The sequence below is a fragment of the Eleutherodactylus coqui genome, chromosome 4 (genome assembly GCF_035609145.1).
Source record: "Eleutherodactylus coqui strain aEleCoq1 chromosome 4, aEleCoq1.hap1, whole genome shotgun sequence".
Classification (NCBI taxonomy): Eukaryota; Metazoa; Chordata; class Amphibia; order Anura; family Eleutherodactylidae; genus Eleutherodactylus; species Eleutherodactylus coqui.
In genome coordinates this window covers 31,347,759-31,367,227 of record NC_089840.1, presented here as the reverse complement: position 1 = coordinate 31,367,227, position 19,469 = coordinate 31,347,759, and the positions used below count along the sequence as shown (strand labels likewise).

The window sequence follows — 19,469 nt, the reverse complement described above, 5'->3', positions numbered from 1 at the left end:
TGACCTGGTGCAGAAATTAGGGGACAAGTGCCCTTCATATTCCACAGTGAAATAATTGGGCAGCCATATTTAAAATCATCCATTTCAGCACCAACGATAAAGACCGTTCCAGAAATCATAGAAGCCATCCATGACATGACCGGAGAAATTATGCGGAGATGATAACCTTGGGTCTACAATTCATGATCATCTGGACATGAGGAAGATGTCTGACAAGTGGGTCTTGATATGTTTACCAGCAAATCAAAAATGTGCCCGAGTGTAAGCCTCCTGGACAATTTGGCAGTGTTTTCGATTGGATGCTGATGCTTTCTTGCCTTGACTGGTGATGAGTCAAAAGAGCAGTCAAAAGAATGGAGGCACAATGGTTTCCTGTGCTCCAAGAAGTTCAGAGTACAGAAGTCATCATCCAATGGGATAACATCTGTCTTCTGGGATAAAGATGGGATATGGCTTGTGAACGACCTTCCAAAGGGCTCTACTATCACGACCATGCCTGGTCCCACATAGCGGTCATCACCCAAAGCACACATGGCTGCCCTGTGCTTTGAGGTGCTGGATCATCCTCCTTATTCAACTGATCTGGTACCCTTAGACTATTAACGTTTGCTCACTCAATCATCTATCCATGTGAAACTGCCAGTAATCACCCAAACATCAAGCAAATACTCACATCTTTAATGCAACACCAAAAATGATTGTTGTCTCAGATCACCACTCTATGTAAATGGAGGATGTACTGCTGATGGGATTGGAACAGTATGGGGGACGAACGTTCGCATGAACAATCATTGGTAACCATTAAGGGCCTTTTATATGGACTGATAGGTGCTGCTTAACCATCAATTAGATCAGCATTCATTTTAAAGGCTTTTACCCCGGCCGATTTACTCTGTGTTAGAGACGAGCGATTGTGAATACCATCACTCATCCTCAATATAGTTTCACTATCGTTGGCAAATAAGGAAGATGGAACACTACCTCTGCAGCGCCACCTATTGGTTGGCAGCATTCCTTCAAATCAATGTACGACTCTTTAATAAGTCTGTAAAACAATGATTGGGAATAGGAGAGCTATTGCCAATCATTGTTTTACAGACTTGTTAAAGAGTCGTACATTGATTTGAAGGAATGCTGCCATCCAATAGGTGGCGCTGCAGAGGTATTGTTCCATCTTCCTTATTTGCATAAATTACCCAGAGGAGCATGCATTGCTTTATAAATCTCCTCACTCACCTCTCAGGTGTCTTCTCACACCCCTTTTGGGTGCTCTCCTTAAGGAGAGACAACACCCCTCTTGATCATCATTGGCATCACATTCCCTGTTTACTCAGGGAGATTTTCTGCCAACAATGATTTTTTTTTGCTGCTCATCAGATCCAACCAGCTGACAAACAAGTGTTTGCTCAAACATTTGGGCAAATGTTTGTGCTCCATACTCAACCAGCATAAAAGAGCCAATACTACCAGAATTGACTTGTGTGAAGGCCAGTTAATAGTGCCGCAATCTTGTTGATCGTTGCTCGTCAAACACACACCTTGTAGACCTCAATACCACTTATTCTCTGCATTCGGCCTGATCCAAGCCTTGTGATGTCACATAATTACTGTACCTACCTTCACTACTCTCTTCACTGAACCTATGGTGATCCTATCTGGATTAGCGTCGTCTCCTGAAGGCTCCCAAAGGTGTTGTAACACAGCTTCTCCTTCTTCAAGGACATGAGCTTGACCTTCAAAATGTGGTTTTTCATAAAGAATCCAGCTGTGATTGAGAAATAAATACCGTAATAAGAGAATGCGGGCGGCGAAGCACCGGAATACTGTGGAAGCAAATGTACTATGGTTATAAGCATCTGGAAATGATTCGCAGCTCATATTAAGACATATGCTATGCCTATAGAAATGTATACACATACAGTATATAGAAAATGAGTTCTTAAATTGGTTGAATGCACAAGACATATAAAAGAAAGGGAATGGGATTACTCTAGTAATAGAACAAGAACGGGGAGTATTAGGAAAATGACAAAGACCAGAGAAGACGTTAAGAAATCTGCCTAACCACTAGATCATTCTCCACATCACTACCAAGTAGAAGACTTTAATGCTAACTTAATTATGGCAGTGCCCCAGAGAATTGTGGGAGAGATCAGGCCCATGTATGAACAAAACGATGTGTCGCCCTGGGATGAATGGGTATAACAGGACCTCCACCTATACTGAAAAGCATTTTTGTACTTGTCTTGGCAAGTAGACAAAGCCACCATTTCCGATATACCTTTCCATCCAGAAAGTGTCCAACAACCATGTATGAGTCAGCTATTAATGATCGTTAGGCCACAGTGAGGTCATGTGCTCGCGAGGTGCAATAGCATAAGCAGGTATATAGTTAAACCCCTTTTACGTGGGATGGTTTGCCTGATAACCGTGCAGTGTGAATGCATGCAGGCAAAGACTGATCAGCAATAAATCGCTGATTGATCTTTCATGAGGACCATGAAATCATTGTTGGTCTGCCGCTGCATTGGCCCGTGTGAACAGGCAGCTGGTCATCTATGAGCGACTGCCTGTTTACTGTGAATGGAGTCAAATGGGAAGGGACAGAACAATCCCCACCCACTCCGCCCTAGGTGGAGGTGCAAGAGTCATTATCGCTGGGGCGGATGTCAGGTGCTTGAGCACCTAACAGTTGTCCCATGTAAAGGGGGCTTTAGAATCATTTAACCACCTGCAGGGTGGGATCACTACTTCTCTAGGGACTAGCATTAAAGCCCAATGTGCAAGAAATTACAACGCGCTCTAGAAAAATGATTTCTGTGCATGTCACACCTCGAAATCCACTGCAGAAATCCGCGGTTGAGCTATCTCACTCTTTCACACAAGCGTAGCGACTTTCGGTTGGCCGTGTCACGGTCACAGCGCAAACGAAAATCGCGTGAGTGGGTGCACAAATCTGCCGTTTGTGCACCTGTTCATATCGCCTGGGTCTAGCGCATAAATGCAGAGCCCGGAATGCCGTTGGGTGGGGGTGGGGGTGGGGGAAACAGTTTAGCTCTGCTAAACAGCCTCCCCCTTTCCACCCCCTCGCCGGCTCTCGGCAAGGGGAGGGAGCAGGACGGGAGCTTAGCAACTAGCTTGGTTTTGCTAGGCTTGGCTTTCAATTCCCAGTCATTGTTACAAGTCTTGTATAAAGAGTCTAACATTGACTTGCAGGAATGCTGCCTTCCAATAGGTGGCGCTGCAGAAGAATTGTTCCATTTCTTATATTGTGAGATGAGACATAACTGACTTCCCTTCTCTTATGTTATGGTCTATGGAGACATGAACATGATAAAGAAGTCCCCCCTGTACTAGCTAAAGCCTAGAGGTGCATGGAGTACTGCACTTGGCTCTTGAAGGTAACCAGTATCAACAGAAAACATTGAAAATAAACTGATATTAAAGGGGTTGTCTAGTTGTAAACTACTGATAGCCTATCCTCAGGATAGGTCAATAGTAGATTGGAGGTGGTTCATGGTTCAGGACCCTCGGCGATCAGCTATTTGCTAGGTCAGTACACTCATGTACTGACCTAATTTCTGCAGCAAGCAGATAGCTCTGTTCTTACTGCAGTGGCCAGGCTTGGTATTGCAGGACAAATTCCCACTGAAATGAATGGGAACTTTGCCTGCAATACCAAGCCCGGCCACTGCAGTAAGAACAGAGCTATCTGCTTTGCTGCAGAAATCAGCTCAGTGCATGAGCACACTGGCCTGACAAACAGCTGATCAGTGGGGGTCTCTGGCAGTGAACCCCTGCCAATCTACTATCGATTACTTATCCTGAGGAGAGGTCATCCATAGTTTACAACTTGACAACCCCTTTAATGACTGCTCTGTAATTTTCATTTCACTTTCAGATATTTATTTCCTCCCCTCTGCCTCATATTGATTGAGGATTGTACCTCTGGGGGAAATCTGCAATTAAGGGTCCGGTGTCCAAAATTCACAACCCATTAAATTATTTGCTTCCTTATTAATTTCATATCCTCCACTTATATATTCTAAGTTCCAATGAGGAAAAAGAAGGGATTTCTAAACAATTCCCCAAAACACTTTTACCATGTTCTATGTCATTTGACAAAAAAACATCCATTTGATTTCCATTTCTCGGTAGATCTTGTATTTGGAGAACAGATCCATTGCAGATGTGACATATTCAATTTGGGGCTGGCAATAACTAGTGCTGTGGCTCCTGTACTATACAGGCCCCACAACCTCATGGTATATACAATTTCATTCCACAACACTGAAGAATGATCTTAATGTGGGTGTAATACATCTCCCAGCCTGCGGAGGTGCTGTCTATTACTATTAATAGGTTGAAATAAGCATGACAATATACAATATATAACAACATATTTCCTGGATTACACTGGTAGTTTACACTAGCTCAAGGACTTAAATTTATGAGCCATACTCCTATTTTCTTTGCACACAAGGGCAGACAGTCCGTCTTATATCTCCATTTCTCTACTCAATTTCTCCGTTCTTATTCTTCTCTCTTTTGTAAATAGAGCCAGAACTGAAAATAAGCAATTTCCTCTTGAAAGCAAAGCCATAAATTCCCGAGAATACTTGCATGCAATAAACACATTCCAGACAATATTAGAAGAAGATGGAGCGATCGCCCTAAAGCCCGGCCGTAAATACGAATGTTTAACACTCTCTTTAAGTACGGAAAGAAGGGGAGTGTTACATATTTCACACACGACAACCGCTTATTACACCAGGTATCTGCGCACGGTGAAGGCTTCATTTTTCAACATGAACAATACTGTCTTTAGCTGACAATTTCACATTTCAGAAAATCGTTTGTTACCATGGCAACAAATGATGCTAAATATGACTGTGCTGGGCTCGACAGAACAGAAATATGTAAATTAATCCATTAATACGCCACTATAATAGGCCTATATTAGGGCTCATTCACACAGCTGGATGCAGTTTCGGTACGTGAAAACAGTCAGCTTTCACTACACGTGTATCTGCACGTTGCATGTGTTTTGTTGCGTGTGTGCATTTTTTTTTACATCAGTGTGCAATCCATTTTTTGACATGTGCCAAAAAAAAGGAAGAATGGCAAATCGATGTAACTTTTTTCCATTGTCTCCTTGCGATCTATCTATCTATATATATATATATCTATATATATAAAATTGAATGTATGTCTGTCTGCGTGCGTGTCTGTTTGTCCTTTATGCGCTACTACACCATTCATCCGATCGCCATGAAACTTTGGGAAGTTGTTAAGTACACTCCTGGGAAGATTATAGGCATAGTACAAATATCCTACGATAAATGGCGCGCGAGCGTCGTCGAAAGTTACGCCCCCCCCCCACGTAGATCGAATAAGTAAGCCACCTGCTATTGTGATGTCATCACTGATGTCATCAACATCGGACGCCCTTGAACATGCCCCAACATGTTCTATAAAGCTGCATTGTGAGACCTCCTGCTCATATACTAATATATTAAACAGACGACCTCCTCCTCATATACTAATATATTACACAAGACGACCTCCTCCTCATATACTAATTCTATGCGCAAAAGAATTAGCGTCCAAATTTTACGTACGGAATCTAATTCTCTCGCTTCGCGATGTAATAGAAAATAGGAAAAGCTAATCGGTCCCAACTCGATTATTCAATTCTAGGCGCAAAAGAATTGGCGTCCAAATTTTACGTACGGAATGTAATTTTCTCACATAGAAACTTGAAATTTGGCACGAGCATTGAATATGTCATAAATAGGAAACGCTAATGGGTCCCAACTCCATTATTCAATTCTATGCGCAAAAGAATTAGCGTCCAACATGTTCTATAAAGCTGCATTGTGATGTCATTAAGGCTCTATTATGACACGTACAGCTTGGAACCACTAGAGCACGCCAGCCAATTACCATTGGAGTTGGAAGTGGGTAAACAAGTACTAGGATATCTTCCTAAGAAGCCACAGCAGCCGGATAAATTGTATGTTCCACCCAACGGCTATTTTATTCAGCCCGCAAGGGGGAAGCAGCGGCCTACAAAATCTAATTCTCTCATTTCCTGATGAGATAGAAAGATAGATAGATAGATAGATAGATAGATAGATAGATAGATAGATAGATAGATAGACTGTATGCAATAACCCTGATAGATAGATAGATAGACTGTATGCAATGACACGTACAGCTTGAAACCATAAATACTAGAGCACGCCACCATGCCCCCCTCCCCCCAACGATTCTCCCAGCAGTCATGCCTCCGCTCCCCCGCCAGCGATTCTCCCAGCAGTCAGAATGTCTCCCATCCCCCCCCCAGCGATTCTCCCAGCAGTCAGAATGTCTCCCATCCCCCCCCCCCCAGCGATTCTCCCAGTCAGAATGTCTCCGATCCCCCCCCAGCGATTCTCCCAGCAGTCAGAATGTCTCCCATCCCCCCCCCCCCAGCGATTCTCCCAGCAGTCAGAATGTCTCCCATCCCCCCCCCCAGCGATTATCCCAGCAGTCAGAATGTCTCCCATCCCCCCCAGCAATTCTCCCAGCAGTAAGAATGTCTCCCCCTCCCCCCCCCCCCAGCAATTCTCCCAGCAGTAAGAATGTCTCCCCCCCCAGCAATTCTCACACAACGGCTATTTTATTCAGCCTGGAAGGGGGAAGCAGCGGCCTACAAAACCTCAGTGGTCGCTGCTGCCGTCATCTAGATATATAAAAACGAAGTATGTATGTATGTCTGTCTTCGCAGCAACGCGCGACGGGTACGCTAGTATTTATATAAATGTGAAAGCCCTCACTGACTGACTGACCCGCCACTAGTTCTCTAACTTCCCGGTGTCGTACAAACATGAAATTTGGCAGGAGCATTCTTTAGATCCTAAGTAGGAAAAGTAAAGGGGTCACAACTTGATTTTTCAATGCTAAGTGCAAAAGTATTGCCATCCCTATGTAGTGTACTTAATCTAATTCTCTAACTTCCCGGTATCGTACAAACATAAAATTTAGTACGGCCATTCTTTAGGTCCTACGTGGGGAAAGTAAAGGGGTCACAATTCTATTATTCAATGCTAATTGCAAAAGTAAGTGCACCCTTATGTAATGTAACTTCCCGGTGTCGTACAAGCGTGAAATTTGGCGCCAGCATTCTATAGGTCCTAAGTGAGGAGAGTGGTAGGGGTGGCACATTCTGCACAGGGACATGGGTACATGCAGCCTGAGGAGAATCTAACGCTCCTCTATATGTATACATATTTTATTCCTCGGTTACCATAAAGTAACCTTCATAAAACTTTCCGTGTGAACGGCATGTAAACATCTGTATCAAATTAACTCGAGCGAAGCCGGGTATATCAGCTAGTATATGTATAAAATGCAGCGTAGGGGAATGTAATATCTGTGTTCACTGCATTTTTTGTGCTCCCATAGAATTTATTGAGTGATTCTAGTCTGTAAATATGGACCAGAACAGGAGATACTGCAATTTTTTTCAAGCGGGCCACCGGTCCATGTAATAATGCCCATGTGAATAGCCCAATTTACTTTAATAGGTCCATGTGCTGTTCTGTGTTCAGTCATTTAAAAACACGGATAGCACGTGGACACGAAAAACGCCCATCTGATTGGGCCTTTATATTACTATTGTGCACGGCTGTCTGAACAAGCGGTAAATACATGTACAAGGAAAGGGCAGTTGTATATAGTCTATATGAGACATAGCCATACTTCAGAGCCCAGTCACAGTTATGTTGGTTGCTATTGGAAACAGTCTGCACAGTTATTGACAGATACACCCCAACAGCTTAGCCAAGCTTTTTTTAAAGGGGGTTTTCCCCTTAAGACATTTATTCCCTATCAACAGGATAAAGGATAAATAAATATTTCATTGCTGGGGGTCCCACTGGCGGGACCCCCAGTGATCCCAAGACAGATGCACCCAGATGTCCCTTGTGAGTGGAATGTTGGCGGACATGCTTGATCACTGCTCCATTTACTTCTATGGGACAATCGGAGATCGAGGCAATCAGCCATCTCTCTCCATACCATAGAAGTGAATGGAGCAGCAGTTGAGTACGCACGCCACGGCTCCATTCACATGGGACATCAGTGTGCGCCAGTCTTGGAATCACTGGGGGTCCCAGAGGTCGGACTCCTGCAATTAGATACTTGTTGCCTATCCTGTGGATAGGGCATAAATCTCTTTAATGGGAAACGTCTTTTCATGTCATGGGGCCAGAAGTTTCTCCTACAGTACATCAGATTACTGTCCAATCTCTGGGGTAAAGAAGATACACAGCTGAATACAAATCACCAGAGGAAGTTTGGTGCTACTATAGAGTGAGGTCTACCAAGACATTTCCACTGTAGCATGTAGCCTGAAAAGTTGGCATCTGTGCACACCATCCGGCGTGAAGACCTGAAGATGCGGAAAGTTGACCAACAATCCCAAATGTTGACCAACAATCACAAGGCTGTACGCGAGGTAATGTTTCAGTCGATCTTGACCCGTGATGACGCAGGAATGGTGCCTTCATTCCATCAACTGTCATAATGGATGAGACATGGATGAAGGGCGCTCTCATGGTTGCATGTTTTCCAGTCGTGCTACTAGTGCATCAGTGATTTTCCAGTGGCCAAAACAGACTCCTAAAGAAGAGTTCTCAGCGGCCATGCAACCATGAAATCAACGCTGTGAAACACGGGCATGTCAAGAGGGAGATTATGTTGAGAAGTGGCGATTGTCTCAGCTCTTTGGGGTAAGTAGGTTTTTGCAAAAAATTAGGAGACCGTAGAACTTAAATGCACCTTATAGTAGCACTGCAAAAAAGGCATTGGGTACTTATAAGAGATGAGCGAGCATACTCGCTAAGGGCAAGTACTCGATCGAGCATTGCCCTTAGCGAGTACCTGCCCGCTCGGAAGAAAAGATTCGGCTGCCGACGGCGGGCGGGGAGCGGCGGGGGAGAGCGGGGAGGAACGCTAGAAGAATGTAATAAATGTAGCAATAACAATGATTATTATTTCTTACCAGCCCCTGATGACTCGAATATTAACTCCATTGGGGAACACCCAGGATGTTGCATCCAGAACATCGGCTTTCAGCTCAGTCTTGTTCTCCTGATCTAGTAAGTCGGACAGGATCAACTGCATTTAAGTAAAGAATACATCAGAATTTGACACATGAAGCATCTTTTAGTAGTAAAACTATAGTATTGTGCAAATGTTTTAGGCAGGTGTGGAAAAAAATGCTGCAAAGTAAGAGTTTTTTTTCAAAAATAGAAGGCATCTGATTGCGGTTGTTGTCCTGCAGAAAAAAGTTTGGAGACAAACATCCAGCCAATGTCATTAAGAACTATCTTAGGAAGCGTAAGGAAGAACAAGGAGTCCGGGAAGTGATGATATGGCCCAACAGAGTCTTGAAGCCTTCATCATCATCTAGTCTGTCTGGGATTATATGAAGAAAAAGAAGGATTTGAGCGAGCTGACATCCATAAAAGATCTGTGGTTCTCCAAGAGGTTTGTAATAACTTCCCTGCCAAGGTCCTTCAAAAACTGTGTGCAAGTGTACTGTCACACTGAATATTGATTTGATTTACATTTCTCTTACGTTCAGTCACTTTAGGTTTTGTTCATTGACAATAAAGCTATTAACACTTCTGTTTTCGAAAGCGTTCTCACTTTGCAGTATTTTTTCCACACCTGCCTAAAACTTTTCACTGTAATGTACACAAAAACTGCAATCATTTTCATGAACCATAATTTTCTAACCCTCATAAAGGGAAATTACTCTTTTTTCATTCATCATTCAGTTTCTCAACCTTTAGGCCGCCTGTACATGGGCGAATTGGTGTGCGGAATCGGCACCACTGATCCGCAGCGAATACCGTCCACAGCATGCTATGGGAAATCGATTCTTCCTGCACACTTGCTGAAACCACTTGCAGAGCAAAAATCGCTGCGCGCTCCATTTTTGCACGGATTCCGTGCGGATGGATTCCATCGAAGTCAATGGAAGCCATACGACCCGCGGCCCCTTTCGCAATGACACTGCGGAAAGGTTGCGGGTACCTGCGTCATTGCCTAGCGACGGCGCAGGAAAAATAAACATTTGGAAAAAAAAAGATGAAATTGAAAGAAAACCGGTAACATAGTATGTTAGGCTGAAAGAAGCCACAGGCTGGCGAGAGAGAGAGAGGGGTAGAGAGAGAGAGACAGAGAGAGAACCTAGGAGGAAAAGAAAAAGCTCAGCGCCCGGCGTCCCACATACAAAAATGCTCGAGTCTCCCATTGTAGTCAATGGGGTTCGTTACTCGAGTAGAGCTCTCGAATTTTACGAAAAGCTCGACTCGAATAATGCGGACCCGAGCATTTGGGTGCTCGCTCATCCCTATACGGAATGTATTACTGCACACAAGCACTCCATAGACTGAAGTCCGGACACATTCTCATCCATCACATGTATTAAAGGGGGGATGTCAGATTGATACTATATATATAGTTCCGTGGGAAAATTTTCAGTATAGCTTGTATTTTATCCATTTAATCCTTTGCTAATACGGAGCTGAACAGTCCAGTGGGCGGTCCTATCAGTGACTGACAGCTTCCTCTGTATGCATAGCAATACACAGATAGCTGTCAATCCCTGATAGGACCGCCCACTGGACTGTTCAATGCACAGAATGAGGAAAGGGTTAAAGCACAATCTTTTCCCCTCATAAATAAATATATTAATCTGCTCAGTTCCTCCTGCTCTGTAACATGATGTCTACAGTTTCCACAGCATGTTCCAGCTGACAGACTCCCTTTAAAGAAGTTCTCCACTTTGGAAAAGCCCAACTTATTACGGTAGAAAAGGGCCCTTTAACAATAAGCTAATCACAATGTGTCTCTCTGCTAGGACCTCCAATGATCAGCTGGGGAAAACTGGTAGTAAGTCTCAATTTCCCTGCAGTGCCTCCACAGGGGAAATGAAGCATTACACAGTCTTCACCAATGGATTGCCTGTGTGATACAAGACAGGATGGGTCCTCCACAGCAGAGACATTCATTGTATCTGCTCTGGCCAAGAGATGAGGATCCTGAACAGAGGACCCCAGTATATGTAATCAGGATTCCCTAGTAATTGGGTATTTGAAAGTGGGTTTTCTAAACTGGACGAGCCTGTTAATGAGAAGCCTTACTTGTTAATATAATTTAGGAATTGACTTAGAAACAACACAGATCCCCCTCTATGGTTTCCTTGTGTGCTGGAAACAGATAAATCAGCATGGAATCAATTAGGATTATTTATTAGCCGCCGGTGGCACATTACTGCGGCGCCTTTGTAGTTGACTAATAAATGTTAATTCGGCATGTTGTGTTAAGATCACAGAAGCGACTTGTTGAACCTTCAGATGAGCTCCGCTTGTTTTGCACAGTAATTTGTTGATGATGAGTGTTTAGAAGTTAATGATGTCGGTGTTTTGTAATGAACCTCTAGCACCCCTGACATTGAAGAGCCTCCATTAGTATGCGGCACGCCCGCTATGAAACAATCAGCTCTTACATTAGTTAAAGGCAAATTGCAAAGAAAAAGTTAATCAATAATGTAAGATTAGGGAAACGAGGACACTTCAGCCGCATGATGTATGAGTCTGCGCTACTTCTACTAATGGAATGCCAACCACTGTGCCCGCAGGGTCCTGCTGTCAGTCCCAGTAATGTGTGGGCTCCATTCTTGCTGCCTCATGGATGATGTGGTCATTCATTTCATATGACAATATAGAAAAGTAGTAGAAATTATACATAAAAAGAGCACAAAATCTGACAGTAAAATTGTAGCAACCATCATATTGTAATGTTACTGGTTATACACCTGATAGGTGATCTGCATGGCACATTTCCATAGATACACTATGTTAACAAAAGTATTGGGACCCCCACCAATCCTGTGCTGTCAGGTGAAGGGGGTATATAAATCAGATGTGTGCAGCATAAAGGAGAGTATCACACAGGGATACCCCATTAGAATGCCACCAAGTGCAGAATTGACAGACGGTAGGATGCCCCCTGAGCAACCAAATTAGTGCGGATCAACACAGCAATTTTTAGATCTTCCAAAGTCCACTGTTGGCAATGTTATTCGGAAATGGGAACCCTCCGGTGTGCCCAGTGCTGCCACGTGAATGGAGACCTCGTAAACTGACAGAATGTGGACAATGAAGACTTGTACGAGCTGTGAACGCATCATGGACATTGTCTGAAGCAGCCAGGGGGTCTCACAGGTCATTGGAACATCTATTAGCTCAAGAACAATCTGTAGGGAACTGCTGCGAAGGGTTACCAGGGATGAGCGGCGGCACACAAGCCCAACATCACAGCAGTGAATGCACAGAGGAGCCTGAGATGATGCTTAGAGGGTTGTTCTTCGACTGTAAATGGGTGAAAGCAAGTGTTATGGACAGATGAATCACAGAACACCATCTTCCGACCGGATGGCGGCACTTGGGTGTAGTGGTTACCTGGAGAGCAGTTTCTAGGCAATTGCATCATCCCAACAGTGAAGTATGAATGAGGTTCTGCTATGGTGTGGGGATATTTCTGCTGCGCAGGACTAGGGCCTTATAGTGAAGTCCACCCTCAATGCCAATGGGTACAGAGATGTTTTGGACAATGTGCTATTACCCACCCTGTGGCAATACTTTGGTATAGCTCTGTGTCTCTACCAACATAACCGAGCACCATGTCATACGGCACACAGTGTTTAGGCTTGGTTTAAGGAGCAGAACGTCTGCAAACTTCATTGGCCGGCCAAAAGCCCGGATCTCAATCCCATCAAGCATTTTTTGGGTGAACTAGAACGCTGCATCCTTGCACGGTGAACACACCCATCATCCCCCGCATCACTATCTGAAGCTCTCTTGCATGTTCCTTGACAGTCTGCTTCTAGTAGAGACTATGGTGCCATACACAGACTACATTCGTTGGCACACAGAGGTTCGTAACATGGAAGAAACCATAGGGACACCAAGTGGTGCCATTCAGGCGCCATCTACTTATGTAGTGAGTGAAACATCCCCTTTTCTATCACTCAGAGGTGCAGCTTGCTCTCTAAAGAACAGATATCACTAAAAATGCCTGGTTGGAACTACTTGAATAGTACACCACACTATGTAAGTAATGCAGTGCAGTATGCTAGCAATTCAACAATCACACTTTCGAGTGCCTTTGAGAGGTTAAAAAGTGGTGTAAAAAAAAGTTTAATTAAAAAATCCAGAAAGAAAAAAGTTACCCTGACAAAACCCTTTTTGAATGGAAAAGATAAAAAAATACACATAATAAGTATCACCGTATTCACAATAACTTAGGCCCAATGTCCACGGGGAAAATAGAATTATTAAATCTGCGCAGGTCTCCCGCACGCGTGATCCATGCCCAAAGGAAATCACTGGACACCCGCAGGTAATTAAATACCTGCGGGTTTCATTTTTCCTGGCGTGTGGATCGCAGCATGCTCCATTTTGTCAGTTTTCCCGCACAGACGGCTCCTGCAGCTTCAATGGAAGCCGTCTGGTCCCACGGCACACCCACAGCACAACATAATAGCAGCTGTGGGTAAGCAGAAGTTTAAAAAAAAAAAAGTGTGCACAGCACATGTGTGCGGCATGCTGCTGGCGTGCCGAGCACATCCGCCGGACAGAAGAAACAAGATCCGGCTGCAACGGAGGGGAGACCCGCAGCATCCGGACAGGTAAGAAGAATCCATCTCTTGGCCTCCGTGCGGGCCCGAATTTCTCTGTGGACATGAGGCCTTAAAAAATGAAAATATGTTATTTATCCACATGGTGAAGAGTAAAGATAAGCAAGCACACTTGGTTAAGGCAGTTACTCGAGCGAGCATCGCTCTTCTCGAGTAACTGCATACTGGTCCGAGCAGGCTCGGGGGGGGGGGGGGGGGGAGGGGGGAGGCGGTGGTGGGAGTGGGGGGTAAAGGGGGGGAGGGAGAGTGATAAAAATCTTGGAGATCAAGTTGTTGGAATCTTATGAAACTTTCTCTGTGATTGTAACGTTGTAAGTAAGTGATTACAATATCAGAGCAAAAGGGTAATTTACTGTAGAAAACTGTCCCCTTGAAGGGAAGCTCTAGTATCCTGTTGTACCGCCTCTAGCTTTGATACAAGATGTAATACAGGCGGGCATGGAGGCTCTAGTACCCTGTTGTACCGCCTCTAGCTTTGATACAAGATGTAATACAGGCGGGCATGGAGGCTCTAGTACCCTGTTGTACCGCCTCTAGCTTTGATACAAGATGTAATACAGGCGGGCATGGAGGCTCTAGTACCCTGTTGTACCGCCTCTAGCTTTGATACAAGATGTAATACAGGCGGGCATGGAGGCTCTAGTACCCTGTTGTACCACCTCTAACTTGGATACAAGATGTGATACAGGTGGGCATGGAGGGTCTAGTACCCTGTTGTACTGCCTCTAGCTTGGATACAAGATGTGATACAGGTGGGCATGGAGGCTCTAGTATCCTGTTGTACTGCCTCTAGCTTGGATACAAGATGTGATACGAGTGGGCATGGAGGCTCCAGTACCCTGTTGTACTGCCTCTAGCTTGGATACAAGATGTGATACGGGTGGGCATGGAGGCTCTAGTACCCTGTTGTACTGTCTCTAGCTTGGATACAAGATGTGAAATAGGCTGGCATGGAGGCTCTAGTACCCTGTTCTATGGCCTCTAGGTTGGATTTAAAGATATGATACAGACGGGCATGAAGGCTCTAGTACCCTGTTGGGCCGCCTCTATCTTGGATGCAAGATGTAATACGAGCGGGCAGGCATGAAGGCTCTAGTACTCTGCTGGGCTGCCTCTATCTTGGATGCAAGATGTGATACAAGCGGGCATGGAAACATACAGGTTCTGTATGACATCCTGTGGCATATCGCTTCATATTTGCCATAACTGAGCCTCTAGATTGTGCAAACTCATAGGCTGTCAAAGTTGGTGTCCCAGATGGTCCCATACATGTTCTATTGGCGATAAATCTGGTGACCCGGCAGCCACAGAAGTGTGACAATGTTGTGAGGACATTCCTGTGACACCCTTGTGTGTGCAGCTTTATCCTCATGGAAAATGCCTCTTAGAAGCCGCCAACACATGTGGTTGCAGGATGTCCTGCACATATTGCTGAGCTGTCATTGTGCCTCATATTACTACTAGGGGTGATCGACTATTGTATGCGATGGCCCACAGAGCATCACACCAGCAGGGGGCAGTGTGCCTCTCCACAGCAAAGGTAGTATTGAGGCGCACACCCCGTGTCTGCAGACACGAACACGGCTATCGTCAACGCCCAAACTAAACCTGGATGCGTCGCTGAAGACAAACCAATTCCACTACATAGCAATACAGTTTTATTGTTCACGGCACCACTGCAAACAAGGGCGATAGTGGGTGGGTGCCAAAAGTAGTACACATGATGGGCACCATGAGACCAAATGTCCTGGAAATGGCTCCAATAGACACTGTAACAATGGTGCCACATATCTCTGGATAGTGGATAATGAAACAGTTGGAGCTGCTTGTGCTTGTTGGACAATCAGATGATCCTACCTACTGGTGCTTTGCCAAGGCCATCCTGAGCCCGGTCACCTTGTATGCCCTCACACACCCACTGGACCCAACACCCCCTAACTGCTGGTCAGAACGGCCCAGGTGGCAGCAATCTAGCTTCTTACATTCCAATAATGCGCCCCTTCTCAAACTCTGTTAACTGGGAGTCTAGTGGTCAACAAGCTCCACACAAGCGGACAAAGAGGTCACTACACACAAGGAACCTCTGAGAGCCTTTTATGGGCCAAGGGGGGAACCACTTCTAGGGCCTCCAGTGACAAGACCGTCCATCTAATCAAACCAAAACTCTCATCATTTGCAGATCTGCTGAGATGGAACCGCATGTCAAGTTTTGTAGCAAAACAACAACTTCATCTAGGTGCTTGATATTTTACAGAGAGTTTATATCATGACAATCAGTGAAGTATTCTGGAACCCTTTGGAGTTAAAGGGGTTGTCCCGAGGCAGCAAGTGGGTCTATACACTTCTGCATGGCCATAATAATGCACTTTGTAATATACATTGTGCATTAATTATGAGCCATACAGAAGTTATAAAAAGTTTTATACTTACCTGCTCCGTTGCTGGCGTCCTCGTCTCCATGGTGCCGACTAATTTTCGCCCTCCGATGGCCAAATTAGCCGCGCTTGCGCAGTCCGGGTCTTCTTCTTTTCTGAATGGGGCTCCGTGTAGCTCCGCCCCGTCACGTGCCGATTCCAGCCAATCAGGAGGCTGGAATCGGCAATGGACCGCACAGAAGCCCTGCGGTCCATGAAGACAGAGGATCCCGGCGGCCATCTTCAGCAGGTGAGTATGAAGACGCCGGACCGCCGGGATTCAGGTAAGCGCTGTGCGGGTGGTTTTTTTAACCCCTGCATCGGGGTTGTCTCGCGCCGAACGGGGGGGGGTTTAAAAAAAAAAAAAAACCCGTTTCGGCGCGGGACAACCCCTTTAACAAAAATGACAGGTACACATAAAATCCTGCTATATCAGTACCGTCCAGCTACATTTAATAATGAGCATAAAATAGTACATAACGAACCTTTCCTGGCCTTGGATTGAACTTTAAAGAGTCTGAATCAGCCGGATCCTGAAATCACAAAAGAAAAGAGTGTTTACCAGAAGATTCAATATAAATCGATTAGTTCCTGGATGTAAAAATAGATGTAGAAGTGAGCATCCATTGTAGAATGTTAATAAAGCCTCTAGCAGGGTTCGTGTATAGCGAATTCTGCTTTCATATGACCATTTAAAACAGTTTTCACTTGTGTTTTCCATTATTATTTGCTTTCTTTAGGAGAGACCGCGCACAGGGTGTATTTTTCTGTATGTCTTTTTATATTTTTGCGGTTTCTTTTAACCATCATACTTTAACATTATGGAAGTCCTTATTGGTGATTTATTCCTGTTGGTAAGAACAGTGTAAGACAGTTCTGAATTAAATATCCTAATGTCAGAATCTCTGGTGGTCTAGGACAGTGAGGGGGTAAAAAAAAAATCCTTAGTGGTCTAGGGCAGTAGGAAAATTAATGTCAGAATCACTGGTGATCTAGGGCAGGAAAGGGGTTAATATGGGGGATCCCTAATGGTCTAGGGCAGTGAAAGAGTTATGGTAAGGATCCCTGTTGCTCTTGGGCAGAGGAGTTAAAGGGGTATTCCCATCTCAGCTTTTTTTTAATATTCTTTTTATTTACAAAGTAATATTAGAACATTTACATAAAATAAAAGAATTGCATAATTTTGCATATTGGTCTTGCAGGACTACTTGCATGAAAGGGACTACAGAACATAAACATCAGCCTGTGATTGGCTGGGCGCTGACTCTGATTGGCCACAGCGCTCAGCCAATCAGAGGCAGCGCTTTCTGGAGGCCACCAGAAGACAGAAGAAGACAGCCGTGGTCAGAGAGAAGAGCCGGATAGCTCTTCTAGGTGAGTTCTTTTTTTTTTTTACTCTTTCTTACAGCTAGGCATGATTTTTAGGAAAGGGCCTATATTTCAAGCCCTTCCCCAAAAATCATCATCGCGGTGGTAACCTTTATTCCATTGCTTTTTAATGGAGCTGCAGCAGCTCCGGCCCCATTGAATGCAACGGGATAGCATCGTGGACCTCTGCCACAGCTGTGACAGGGCATTCTTTTATCCCCACAGTCCCCGCGGGGATGAAAGAATCCCCTGCCATAGCTGTCACAGCTGTGTCAGGGGAGCGCAATGTACTCCCTGTGTTTTCAATAGGGCTGGCGCTGCTGCCGCCAGCCCAATAGGAAACAATGGGTGATATCGCACATTCTTCTTTGTGATGCGAGGTTACAGTGAAAACATCACTAATGAGAATGAAACCATTGAAAATCATTGGTTTCATGATCATGCATTTTCACTCACTCTCGCATTGTAGGAAAGTCGTATCACCAGTGGGTGTGAGCCCTTATTCTCTTGATCGTGGGACAATTTTGAGGTAAATTTAACTCGTGCTACCCATGGTCCAACCCATGGAGGGTCAATAAGGAGGGGGGGAGAGTAAGCAAAGTACATGGCTGTTGCACTACCTTTATCACACCTCTTTCTTATCGTGCTTCGTCAGATCCCAATGACAGAAAGAAAAAACAAATACACCAAGTAGAAAACCATTTTGCTTTGGAGCCCCATCTCAGCTTTTCATAGCCGAGATAAAAAACTGCTGTCATGGCTACCAACCACCCGACCGGAGTCTATAGTAAGGGCCGAGTGCTCAGGGTGTTACGGAAACAGCGTAGCAAGCTGTGCTACATTGTTTCTGTATTTTCCATTCGCTGCAATGATAGCTATGGAAAAAGCACTATATTATGAAGTTGCCCTAGGAATACTCCGGGTTATATAAACACAATTCTAATTGCGAAAGGCAAAAAATACTCATAGGTCATATCCCCTAAACTATAATATAAATACTTTATTATTCAAAGAAGACAAAGACAACATCCAACATCAAATGAAATGTGACCAGCAGTCATCAGTTAGTATCGTGTGTAGCTGTGCATATACACACTAGAACATAGGCCTGGATGGCCAACTCCCAAAAGCCTAAGTGGAGATTGCTGAGTCAGCACCACCAAAACCCTATTAAAATCTAATCTATTGCCACCCCTACATATTTCACCTTGCGGCATCCTCAGGGGGAGCAAAAAACCAGGGCTATAGTGAGCCGAGTGCTGAACTGATAACTCTTAAATAGAAGAGAGGCGGAACATTCTTTTGAGTAGCCAGTCCAGACCAGAGACAAAACAGCAACAAATAGTGTTGTGAGAACATCTTGACAGACAGCGAATGCTGCCATAGTTTGACCAATCCCAAGTTCATGGCTCCACCAATCATAGTGTGCTGCCAGAGCATGCCCAGTGCAGAACAGGCGTGGCTATCTCAAAAGTGTCTGCAGACACTTAGAAAAATAATTGAATGTTGTCCGCATCAACTGAGCATGCCTAAGAACCAAGAAAAATTATTGAGTGCTACCAGCATCAACTGAGCATGCCCAGGGACTTAGAACATGCCTTCTTGAGGTAGCTATGCTTGCCATTTTCTAAGTACTTGGGCATGCTCACTTGATGCGGACAACATTCAATAATTTTTCCCAAGTGTCTGCACATGCTCTATTGAGCTAGCTGCACTTGCTAATTTCTAAGTGCTTGGGCATGCTCAGTTGATGATGGAGATAGCACTCAATAATAAGTGGTTTTCTAAATTTAAAAAAGTTACAGGTCTCAGAATATGGTGCCAGAAAGCAATTTTTGTTTAAGAAAAAAAATTTACTTTTTAAAAATATAAAAGCATTTAAAAAAACTATATAAATTTCACCATAATCGCACTGACCCATAGAACAA

At 44.4% G+C, this 19,469-nt stretch overlaps 1 protein-coding gene across 2 annotated transcripts in view; it reads right to left on the bottom strand.

The window, feature by feature from the left end:
• CRYBG3 (crystallin beta-gamma domain containing 3) overlaps nucleotides 1-19,469 on the bottom strand; it is a 158,496-nt gene that overhangs the window by 53,421 nt on the left and 85,606 nt on the right. For both annotated transcript variants that reach the window (XM_066599157.1, XM_066599158.1), the window contains 3 exons: nucleotides 16,659-16,706; nucleotides 9,050-9,165; nucleotides 1,618-1,765 (listed from right to left, as the gene is read on the bottom strand). In XM_066599157.1, coding sequence (XP_066455254.1) covers nucleotides 1,618-1,765; nucleotides 9,050-9,165; nucleotides 16,659-16,706 — 312 coding nt within the window. The remainder of the gene's footprint in view (nucleotides 1-1,617; nucleotides 1,766-9,049; nucleotides 9,166-16,658; nucleotides 16,707-19,469) is intronic.